A 12,695-nucleotide genomic window follows, 5' to 3' on the forward strand; every position below is an offset into this window, starting at 1 on the left:
TTTTCCTGACCTGTAGGAATTTGTTAAGTTTTGGAAAAGATTTCTTTCTCTCTTCTTATTATGTCCCCCCCATATAAAATGATTCAATGCATAAAATGCTTACCCTGACTGTGGAGACAATTGCTGCCTTTATAAGTATATGTAGCAATTATGAAGTTAAGGGTATACTGATGCTGCATTCACTGTGACACGGAAGAGAGATCTGAGGTAACTTTCAGTCTGCTCTTCATCTCCATGGTAAATAGAACAAGAAGTAACAGTAGTTACTGTTAGTAAGCTGCAGTATGAACCATTATGTTACACAGGAAAGAGCTTTCTACGGGTAGAGAGAGTTAAATACAGATTACCCAAGAAGGTTGGGGAGTTGGAGGCTTTTATGCACAATATGACAAAATCTTTTCTAGAGTGATATAGATGCACATAAAATTACCCTAGAGCTGGCAAATGGATTATTTATTCTCTATATCCTTTGAGCCCTGTTTTTCAGGTTGCACTGGGCAGCTAGTTTGCATACTTCCACAGCAAGCCTGCAAAAACACAGGTACAGCACAAGCTGCCGTTCTTGCCTGGACAGTGGAGTACATTGCCCTCTGCAAACCTCCCTGTTGCTGTGGGTATCTAACCTAACTTCTAAATTCAAGCTTGTGTGTGAATACATTTTACAGCAACCCTGACATACAGTAAGGCAGTATGCATGCAGCATGGGAAAACCCATTCAAATAAATTGCCTCTCCCAAATGGTCCTGTATTATTTGTAAAGAAAAATATGGAGAAGTGAAAGGATGATCCCAAGCCTTATTTTATGTGTTTCTGCAGTGCATGTGAGGATAATTCCTGGTCTTTGCAGTTTGCTATGATGCCAAGGACATAGGTCAGGACTAAAATGACTACTGCATTTGCTGCTGTGCTGAAAGTAATGGTTAAACTATCAGATGCCTTCAGAAAAAAATAATTTAGGGTCTTAAGAAGGAAAAGAGAGATAAGAGTTCCAAGAAAAGTTTAATGCTCTAACTACAAGCACCAATCCACTCTGCAAGAGGACAAAAGTGAAAAGCATCAAGAGCTCCATAAATCAGAATAAAATTGAAGGGACTGTGCCCACGCAAGGGAGAAAAACCAAGTCTGTGTAGCTACTTATCAAGGATATCCACATTTGCTTTAATCTGTTGAGACTCTTCGTAATCATTACTGGAGCACAGTTCACCTGGAAGCTGTTCTCAACCACTTGTTTACCTGAGCATCCCACACCCCCCACTGCTAATATAAGAGAAAAAGAAACTTCTCTTTCACTGGTACAGTCCTGTCCTTCATCAGTGTTAGCATATACACCTCACCACTTCTGTGGGCTATAGTGGAGATTATAGTAAGTTTCTGTTGGAGTTCTTTGCTATACTAATTTCTGGAGCCAAAACATCTTTCTCCAGTTGAACCATAAGATTTTAGTGATGGGCAGTACCATTTTGAAAGGTTCATGATAAAACTACCAATGGACTAAAATGATATTACTAGCTATTAAAGTAAAATGTAATTTTATGTTAGGAGAAGAAAGAAGGTTTGAGGAGGGAATGGGCATCTGTGAGAAAGTAAGCAGATACCTCCCTCTCTGTCTGCTCCTAACTCAACTTCATGCCCCTCAATGTGTTCAGAGGCTGAGACTGGACTAATATCACAAATATTAGTGTTATTAATGTAATATGGCTCCACAAATGAAAGAGCACATGCTACTGGTGCTTTTGTATTTCTGTGCAAGCTGTTATCATGCTGCACTTTCACTGGCTTTTAGATATTAACTGAGCACTTGCTTTGCTACCTTGTCCATTTGAGGTTTTGCACTTTGATTCTTGAAATCTTACACATTAGCCTCCTAGAAGCTTTTGGTCCCAAAGGCTAAGCTAAAATACTTATTCGAAGAGCAGCTCTGTTGAATTAAGAGGTTCTTCCATGGAAAAGTTGAGAAGAAGAGTATGTGGTTAGAAACCGTTATTTCACTTCTTTTTAATAACTTAAAGTTATAAAATGGTATCATTATTGCAAATGTTCTTAGAGGGGATAATCGTTCATAAAGTAATACTATAAATTTTATGGCACTCTGCTGGATTAGGTCTACAAAACTCTTCCCTTAAAAAATGAAGAAATTAATTACAGCAAAACAATTCCTCCTGAAGTTATTTATGAGACAACTCATAAAGCTCAGAGACCCACAGCACAGATATAATTCTAGTAAATTCTATTCATTATTATTATTTTTTTTAAAAACCTGAAGAAAATCTATTACTTCTTGCATTCATAAAATCTATCAAGTTTTATGAGGACGGATAAAAACACTTAAAAACTTGCCAAAGATTGAGGTGAATATTTCAATGGAAAGGTTAAATCATTCCTACACTTAAAAAATCCTTCTGTGATTTTTATCATCAAAACGACCTGTAAATGGTTCTAACTCTTAGACCAGTAAATAGTCCAGATAGAAGGTGGAGTGTTTGCCAGCACTGACACTCCTGAGTGCATTTGGGAACATTAACACCTGTGTTCATCCCTAATCGGATGTAAGCTTGGAGGTAAATTTTCAAAGTGACATATTTGAGCTGAAAATCAGTGCTCATCTTTCTCTTATATTTTATTCTTTTGTGCTGAGTAAAGTACTTCATTTGAAACTTGAAGCATGTTTAATAGTCCCTTCATTTTCGTTCCAGACACTGGATATTATTTTTGCCGCTAGGGAAGCTGCTTTTACTGGCATTGCAGATGTGCTAATAAGATGCAGTCAGATTCCAGGCTTCATAAAAATGGTGTCTTGTGCAGAAGGAGTCACAGTCTAAGATCTCGACTTGTGCAACGTGCAGTGCCAGCGGAGTCCCCATGTAGAGAATAGGGAATGTGCTAGGAACAGGCTTCCTGCATGCTCTGAAATACAGGAGCAAATTTGAAACCAGACAGTAGCTGACCTAAATAGAGCAACAGAACAATATGACTACAGGTCACCTACGTCAGTTACAGTATGACTAAAAAACTTAGGGCTAGCTTTAAACAACTCAAGAAGTTTTAAAATAGTATAAAATAAGCTCTTTTTAAAATTATTTTCCAGTTATTCAGCCTTTAGGATTTGAAAGGTGTTCTACACAATTGTTAACATCAGTGCTTTTTATAAATATATATAAATATTTTTAGAAAGAGAGAAAGAGAAAAAAAAAGAAAGAAAGAAGAAGAAAGTCTGAGATTCTTTCAGAATCCTGACTATAAGACCTGGGGTTTTGCGAGAACTTAAATATCATGTTCATGACAGAACAGTGGAAGTCTGCAATGCTGTAATGAGATATGTATATTTTTAGTAGAGTTGAGAGAAACTTTTTAAATGTCAGTTTGTCCAAGGAAATCCTTTACCAAACCAATAGAAGGGGAATTACCCTTAGATGTTTATGACATTAAGGTTTTAGCCTCTTCTGTTAGCTATTTTTGATCAGTGTTGCAAGCAGAGAGGTTAAGAGAAGGGGATTAAAATGCTGCGTGCAGAACAATGTCACATGAGTCCACAGTGCTCCAGCCACCAGCAACCAAGAAGCAGAAGCAACACGCTACACCAGCATGATGCTCTGCCCAGCTCCATCAGCCCCGTCTGCAGAGAGGATTTATTGGTATCTCTGCTTAAGCAGTGTCAGCCCATTCACAGTTATCTTGCGGTGCTTTGTATCATGCTCCGTTACGCAGTATGGACACAGTCTACAGCACGACCCTGCCAGTCCTCCTCCCAGCACCAAGAGCGCCTGCTCTCAAGGTTACCTCCTTTCAGACATGACTAACCTCACCCTGGGGTCAGTAAAACACTGAGTCCAACCTTTTTCTCTCCAGAGCTCAGTGGGATTCAGTGTGATTCAGAGATCTGCCTATACACAGCAAATTTCAGGACCTGTGATTTGTTAACGTTGTTTCAGTTACCTGAAGTGGGGGATGAAGAACATATTATGTGAGCAGAAGGTGCCAATTACAAGCAAGTGTAAGAAAACAGAAAACATTGAACACTTATAGAGGTATTACCAGTGCTTTACTAAGCTCCACTCAGAGTCAAAGGGGTAGATGTGTGCTCTTAGGCTCCTCATGCTATTTTCAAAAAAAAAAAAAAAAAAAAAAAAAAACTCCTTTCCTATTCTTTTGAAAGGTTAATGTTATCTCTCTTTTATTTATCCCTGCAGTGATGGCTGGGCAGACCGGTACGATGTGACAGACGGGTATCAGCGTGAAGCTGTCGGTGGAATAACGATCAAGCTCCAATCTCCTGACGTGAAATGGTTTGATGATTATTACCTACAGCTTCGGCCAGAAACCAATCACCGAAATCCATGGTTTCAGGAATTTTGGCAGCACAGGTTCCAGTGCCGACTGGAAGGGTTTCCTCAGGAGAATCCTAAATACAACAAGACTTGTACAAGTAAGTGTGCACATTACTTCTGCTCTACAAATCCATGTGACTGAAAGTCTGGTGTCAACAGCTAAAGCAGGCTGGCCTGGCGGGACAGTGAGTGGGCTGGAGCTGCCATCCTGGCTCTTCCTACAAGAGAAAGACCAGTCAAAGAAGGAGGGAAGTCAGACCTCAACAGCCAAGGTCCAGTGCTCTGGCACTGCCCTCAAGCAAAAGTTGCATGAACCAAAAGTAAAATTTTCAACATTGACAACAGCCACAATTTTAAAAGTATTTAGACCTCTAAAGAAACAAATAGATAGTTCCTCAGTACCTAACTCATTCCTGTATGTCAAAAAATTCAGGCTACTCTACCTCCCTAGGCTTTTAAATAAATTTTAAAATCTCGTCCTCCAAGATTCAGTGCTATTTTTCTGAAACAGGGGTAAAAATATTGCTTTACCTCACAGGAATAATGAGAGAATCAATATACTAAAAGTTATCAGAAGTTCATATAGTCAAGTGATGAAGATTATTTGCATGCTTCAGAGAGAAGGCTAGGCGGTTTAAAAGATGTCCTTAACTAAGTTTTCTTTCAGACATGATTCATTTCAAGAAATGCCATTTTGACTAAGCTGATATTTGCCATGAAATTATACTGATTTTAGCAAAAACTGCCACAACATTTTGTCATTTTTTTCCAAAAGAGTAGCAAAAATATTTTTATTCCCAAAAGATGTGATTCTTTCCCATTTTTTTTATTTCTTCTATTAGTTACTCTTCATTTCATGACATGCCCAGCAGTGCTAGGAGAATACCCTTTTTATTGTTATCTTATTTTTAAAATCATGAGGGGCAACAGCTTTTGAGTTCTGACTGAAATACCCTACATTCTTTATTTGTTAGAAGTAAGTCTTTATGCTGCAATGGAAGTATTAGATATTCTCTGCAACATTGGTACCGATGTGGTGGATCCTTCATTGTGGTCTTATGGCACAAAGAAAACAGGCATGAGGCCTTACAAACAGAATTTCTCCATGCCTGTGCAGATGTATGAATGCTGCCAAGGCTCTCCTGTGCCGCTGAGCTGATTGCAACTTATTGCGAAAAAACAGCTATGTGAAAGGAATATTTTATCCTAGCCCCTTCTCACTTTCCTGTTATTCGACCTTTAAATTATTGGACCTTTAAATTATTGGAAAAATAAGGAAGCAAAGGAGAAGACCTAATGGTCAGGTGTTTTGGTGGTAAGTAGGAGATATAGCTTTGAAGCTATGAAGCGCCGTGCTGGGCATGAGCTAGACCCCAGCTCAAAGCACCAAGAGACCCTCCCTCCTAAAACCATTAAGATCTTCCACACACGCAAGAGACCAGGAAAAGGTTTTAAGAGCTAAAGCCACAGATCTGCACATCACAAAATCCCGCTTAAGTCCCACTTTAGGTTCCTGAGCCTTTCTCCAGTTTTATACAAGGTCGCAGAAGAAGCTTGTGGCTGAGCTGGAAATTGAATCTAGGAATCCCAAAATCTCAGGGTGCACTTTAAACATTCAGCTGACTTTCCTCTTATATTTTTCCTGTTTTGTCCTTCCAATACGCCTTGACACAGATTTTATTTGCTCTATTGACAGGTACTGCATATGGAGCAGTAAACTTCATTGATTTCCCGGCAATGATGTAGATCTCTTTCTTGACATGTCAGTACAGTGGGCATGACTGGATACTGCCTAATAAAGACCTATTTTCTATCAGTGTGCTGCATTAGTAATGACATTTCAACTTGATTTGTCTGTGTATCTTTTTTACTTACTTTTTATCAACACTGGAGGAATCTAATTTCAGTTTTATATGAAAGACAGGGAACTGTGAAATGTGGGTGCCTACAGAACCTTTTATACTGCCTAAAATACAACTCACCGTGGCACAAAATTCATCTTGGGGGTGCAGGGAGATGTTATTTTAAACACTGTCACCCATTCATGGAGATGAGACAACTTAATCGTAAAGCTTGAATAGCTCATTTTGCATAGCACTCATTGCTAGAACATTTACCACAAAGAGATCCTGAATGAACAACAGCTCAAATAGGTTCCTAAAATTTAGGAATTTCAAATAAACAAGGAAATGTGTAAGAACTGCAATCTGTTGATTTGCAATTCATGAACAGTGAAAAGGGCTAATTTTACAAATGAATTGTTTGAATTATTTTTTCCTTCAGCTTTAATATCTTATTCAGTGCTAGGACATGCTTGTTATAATAAACGAACAAAAAGCAGACTATAATAGCTTTAATTCTTTATTGAACCCATTCAGTCATGGTTTTAAACAGAAGGTTCCTGGTCATCACATTACTCAGTTTTATACTTTTGATTTTGATGTAGCTCCTCTGTCAAAATTCATAAAAATGGAATTCAGGGGCTGACCAAAAGTTGACATGCAGATTTCATTCATGGCATCTATTTGCATCAGAAGTGTTAAGAAACCTATGCTATTTTTGCCCATAGTAGCCCCAGTGCAAGGGTGTCTGATAAACTTAAGAAACATTGAAGCTAGTAGTGTAGAGCCCAGTAACTTTGTGGGCTGCAGGAATTTGTTGGAACACAAATGTATTCTCTGAGAATTGCTCTCAGAAGTGAGAGGTTTTGGTATTGGGAGTTTGAGCTCAAAATTAATGTGAATTTTTTAAACTGTCATGGTGGTTTCTGTTTCTTACCTTATTTCCCGTGGTCACTGTGACTTTGAAAATCATACTTCAATATTGGTTCCCGAATTCACATTCTGTTCCCTAACTTTAAGCACTCCAAGCTCTATGTCTTAAATTCCCTTCAGTTCAGACTTCCCAACTGTAAAAACGATACTTACCCTCCATGGTCACGAGCAGTTTGGACATTGCTTCGAGAGCCTCTGCAAGACGGTGACTATATTCGCATTCTTTCAGATTTATCCTGATAAGAATAGAGGCCTGTGCCTTTTAGCTTGTCTGACTAAAAACTTTCTATTTCTCCAGCAGCTCCATATAAAAAGTTAAAGGAATTTCTCAGGATTCCAATTAAAGAGACCAAGAAATGCTGGAGACAAGTAAAAACCCATTTTCCCACCAAAAGGATGAGGATTTATCACTTCTTGAGATAATGATAAAAAGACATAATGCTGATCCGTGTCGGTAGATGACATCATTATTGAATGAAGAAAGCAATAACCATCACTTTAGTGGAAAAGATTGACTTATACTCCATAACTTGGAGGAAAAAAAAAAACCTACAAACAACTAATAAAAACAACTAAAAACCATAAACAACTAATTTGAACAATAAGAAAATAAGCACAAGAGATAGGGCTGAAATCTCAGTAAATAAATGACTTCACCTAATCTCCAGATATAAATTTAGCTATATATATATGTATATTTGCATTTAGTTAGCTGATCCCTACATAGTAAGACAGTGGGCTACATTTGCCTTTGCAGACAGAAAATACATTAGTTCATAAGTCAATGAAGCCAGATTTAGAGACTTTATTTTCTTTTTAAAATACAAGCTATCCATAGAGAGTGATGAACAGGAATTATTATGAAATGAAAAGATAATTTACTGAGATATGCAAAACAAAACTGTGAAAGCAACTAAACAAAGAATCTGAAAAACAATCCAAAATGATTTTTTCTCCACTCATTTTTATCAACTTCTAATAAGTTTCCATCCCTTCACATGCATTTAGTTCATGCTGAGGTGAAAATTTTAGCATCAAGCCCACTTTACATTTGCAGATTTGAACATACTTACTTAATCCAAATGGGTGTCACTGCTGTTGCTAAGTACATTGATTTTCTGCCCAGCTGGAGCGCTGTGGAAAGTGAGAAGTTTGCAGACTTATCTGACTTGATTTTCAATGTAATCAGTTCCATGTCACCGGAGAGCTGATATAAGCCACCTCTGAACACCAAGAGTCAGAGCAAAGGATTTAAAATTCATCCTTAACAGGAGACATGTAATGGCCTTGGAACACCAGGGATTTTGCAAGAATTGGATTTGGCTTCCCCTCTGGCATCAGTCAGATTCTTTGTATTAGCTAAGGCCACGATTCAGTAAAGTTCACAAATAGGTGTGCAACTTGAACCAGATGAGTAACTCCACTGAACAACCTTCTTTAGGTCATAAAAGGCTAATCCAATCCCTTGGTATTGATTGTCTTTGGACCTTTAAAGACTAGGTGTTTATGTGCTTGCTTTCTCACAGATAAGTGCCCTCATCAGAGCTCAAACTCCTAGTACCTTTTTCTTCTAGTGACAGTGCTTCCCAAATGCATCTTAACACAGCACAGAAACAAAACCCATCACAAGCCAAGTATGCTGGGAGACTCTGGCTTGCCTGACCTCAGTGGAAAAAATTCTCTTCACTGTCACCAGAAGCGGGAGTGTATTTATTACTTTTACCAGTCTATTAAATTAAGCCTTTTGCCTCCACTTCTAAACTATCCTATTTTTCCCATGGTGCCTTAAAAGCCAGAGGCACAGATGGAACAGCACTTTTTAAAGTGTTATATAAAATTAGAGCCAAAAAAAAAAAAAAAAAAAAAAAAACCACCTTATCCCAAGTATCAATGGTCTAAGTGTAAGAAAGAAAGAAAAAATAGAGGCTGATGGAGCAGTGAAACATCTTAGTTCAAGTGGCAGAGGTGACAGACCTCTAAAACTGGTGGTTTCATGTAAAGGCACAATGGGAACAAGAATCTGAAGGCAGGTAATGGGGCACTTCTGCAGATGTTTACATGGGGGTCCTGACATTAAATAGCTTAGTTCAAAGCAATGAGGGAGAAAATGTGGTGGGGAACGATGGAGGCTGGGTTAAATATGGAGAGAGATCAGCAACAGACAAAACCCAGGGGCACTGAAAGTGAGACAAGCAACCTGTGTCTGATAGGCTTGGGACCAAGGAGCCGGTGGCAGGGCTTATAGGGAAGAAGAACATATTCAAAGCAATGAATAGGGAAAACAAGATTTGCAGCAGTGTTCTGAATGTGTCTTAGCAGGACATTGAAAGCAATTCATCTATCCATGATTTAACCATGTAGCTTCTCAGAGTTAAAAATCCCACTTTTTTGAAGTGTATAAAAATTGCCATAGAAGAAAGGCGACCAATAATTCACCAGGCCATTAGGAATAGGATCAAAAGGGAAAGACTATTGGCAGAAAGGGAGATTTATGGAGATTTAGGATAAATATGAGAAAAGTTTTGTTGCTATCTATACAGAAAGGAAAATAAAATGTAAATGCAAAACTTATCTACCTGTTTGTTGAATCTCATCTAGCTCCAGCTACTTCTAATGAGGACAAAAGGACCCACAGAGAATCCTGGATTTTCCTCTGAACAGAAATTTGGTTAGCAAATGGCTCTTTTGGGTTTCCAGATAGAATTTAGGAATAAAATGTAACTGTCTAGTCTTTGCACTGCAACATGCTGATAATTATTTGTCGGTTAAATCTAGGCTTAGATGCCAAAGCGGGTTTAATCAGACCCCAGACAATAAAAACTAAGTGTTGTAATACTTGTCGGAATGGACAGCTTATTGTCTCTATTTCAAGGGAAATGTCACAGTTAAACCTCATATTCCCCAAACATGTGGCATTCCCACATCTTTATCTTTAGACTGCAAATGAAAACAAATTAAAAAAAGTCAAAGTTCATTTGTATTTTCCACACAATGAATTTTAATTCTCCTGAATACATCCTTCACATCACTCAGTTTAGTTCTTAGTCGTATATTGTGTCTCACGTCAGGCTGAAGGATGGTCTAGCCCTCATTTTTATAGCCCACATTTCAGATCGGAAGCTCAGCCACGGTTTTTCACCACCTTTACAGTAATGCTCGTCCAGGTTCAGAAATTTCCAAAGATAGATCAGCTATAGAGCAGAGATGCAGACCTGAATTTTCTAGAAGCCTGACATAATCTGATCCAGGAGCCTATACAGACACATCACTATTTTTTGACTCACTCAGAGAGAGAAGTAGAATGGCAATGGCGGCTGTTATATGCACGCTTATAACTAATTTGAAAGATTTTTTGATATGCATTGATCCTGATTTTAACACTTTTGTAACTCAAACCCTTGAATAAATTGTCTTTTCACTGCTATTATTAATTCCTTAAACTCCTCTGAAATCTGACTACAAAGATATGTCTATTTGTCTTCCGCTATTTGCCTCCTGCCTTCCTCCTTCCATATATTAGGATCCTTTGATGATATACCAGTCTACTGTGATTTTATCCTTTAAATTATCATTCCCTTGCTCCTGCCTTTCTGAACCTTGAAAATTACATAGAAAATATTAATACCATTCTACAGGTAGACCATGTCTCTCTAACTTTAAGAATAAATGTAAATTATAATTAAATGTATTCAGATTATACAATGTTTCTTATTAGGTTGATAAATTGGTGCAATTTCTTTCCTTTTTTTTTCTTTCAGCAGTTGAACTTCCCACATAGGTTCAAATGCTTCATGCAAGTATGTTTGCAAGTGTAGAAAGTTTCATGACAGCATTTAATGTGCTCTTTCATCCATAACAGTTGTGTAATTTATGATCAAAGAAACTGAATTCTATAGAAGGTGAAAGGATAATAATACTTCTAAGAAAATGGTGGCATGAGATGGATATTTATTTCCTTACCTTCTGACTGTCCCCGTGACTCTTTTCATTGTTTTGATTGCACTTGACAGTAGAAGTCTGACTTCCATTGGCACGTAGGCACCCAAAGGTGCAGGTAGACTTCTAGACAGATTTGTAAAAGCTCTGGAGTTGCCTATCTCATGTACGCTTAAATAGAAGTAAGACAGCAAAGTCAGCTCAGCACTTTAAAAAAAATGTTGAGAATCCTCTCTGTATTTTTTGGGCAGTCCTTCCCAAATTTAACATTTTACTGATAATCATCACATACAGTGGAATGCCACTAACATTGGCTTTCAGCTGCAAAGAGTGAAACTTAGAATTGGTCCAAAACATTTGCTGAGTAGTTTTCGATGGAGGATATTTGCTTGTCAGACTTGAAGTGTTTCATAGCAGCATGTTGATTCATGACACTTTGAAAGAAAAGCATTGAAATGAGTCATTTTTTACTTTCTAATTTCAATAACATTGAAGTGTTTTGTTTCAAATTTGTAATTTGCTTTTACACTGTTTCAGTGTTATGCTATGTTTGTGCCTCAGCATCAAAATGACCATCTCCAGTGTTGCCAAATCTCTTTTTTCTCAGAATTTCTTTTTCAGAAAATATAAAATTTAATGTTGAGTTTTTGTATTCATTCTGAATGGAAAAGGACATTTGAGCTAGTCGAAATTTCACATAGAACAGAAAATATCTTTGTTCCACAGTCCAAAAGCCTGTAAGAAATCAAATCAGTAAGATAAATAAACGATTACATTTGATTTTATCAGAAAAATCAGAAAAACACCTGGAACCTTACAAATAACAAAGAAGTGAATGTTATGTTTTCTTTCACACTCCTTTAATAGCAAGCTCTGATGACAGATTTTGGAAAAGGTTAAAAAAAAGCACAACTCTTTTTCTGTCTCTTTAAACAGTAGGGCTTAATTAGGTGTGTCACAACTTCTGAACCATATGCTTTACTCTGGTTCTTATGTACAGCCTTTCTTTCATTTTATAAGATTCCAGTCATTTCTTCTCCAAACACCGATGCACATTTTCAAGATGTCTAATTTAGTGCCATGCCATCCAGCACTGCAGCTCTATGCAAGGTTACTAACGTTCCCAGGGAGCACAATTGTGATAGCATGGACCCATAGCAGACTTAAAAGGTCCCATCTTTTAGTGATGTTCCCATGGATGCATTACTACGGAGTCATCCTGCTCAGAAACAGCTCAGGAGCATCCCTGCACCGCGTTATGCAGCAAACAGGCCCTGCTCTTCTCATTGCTTTGGAGATACTTACTAATTCAAAGGAAAAAATAATGTAAAAAAAGGGCCTGAACTGCAACTACTGCTAGCAAAAAGTGGATGTGGTACTTACCTCGTTGTTAATTCAGTTCTCATCTCCATCAGTTCAGCATCTCTCAAAACAAAACAAGCACAAAGAATTGGCAAAATCTTTAATAATGTGTATATGGCAACTAATTTGTGACTTAGTCATGGGGAAACATTACGGGATAGCTGGGGATTCCAGGCTGTATTTCTGGCTGCCTCTGCAATCTCCTTTGTGACTTTGTCATAAACAACATTTTGATCATTGAGAAATTTCAAAATAGGAGGAGGAAACACAATCCATTTTCCTATATCTTCATGTTAAA

At 37.7% G+C, this 12,695-nt stretch overlaps 1 protein-coding gene across 3 annotated transcripts in view; it reads left to right on the forward strand.

The window, feature by feature from the left end:
* The window catches only part of GRM5 (glutamate metabotropic receptor 5), a 281,955-nt gene that overhangs the window by 210,667 nt on the left and 58,593 nt on the right, over positions 1-12,695 (forward strand). For all 3 annotated transcript variants that reach the window (XM_026109169.2, XM_026109170.2, XM_026109171.2), the window contains exon 4: positions 4,188-4,423. In XM_026109169.2, the coding sequence (XP_025964954.2) occupies positions 4,188-4,423 (236 nt within the window). The remainder of the gene's footprint in view (positions 1-4,187; positions 4,424-12,695) is intronic.

Source organism: Dromaius novaehollandiae, chromosome 1 (genome assembly GCF_036370855.1).
Source record: "Dromaius novaehollandiae isolate bDroNov1 chromosome 1, bDroNov1.hap1, whole genome shotgun sequence".
Classification (NCBI taxonomy): domain Eukaryota; kingdom Metazoa; phylum Chordata; class Aves; order Casuariiformes; family Dromaiidae; genus Dromaius; species Dromaius novaehollandiae.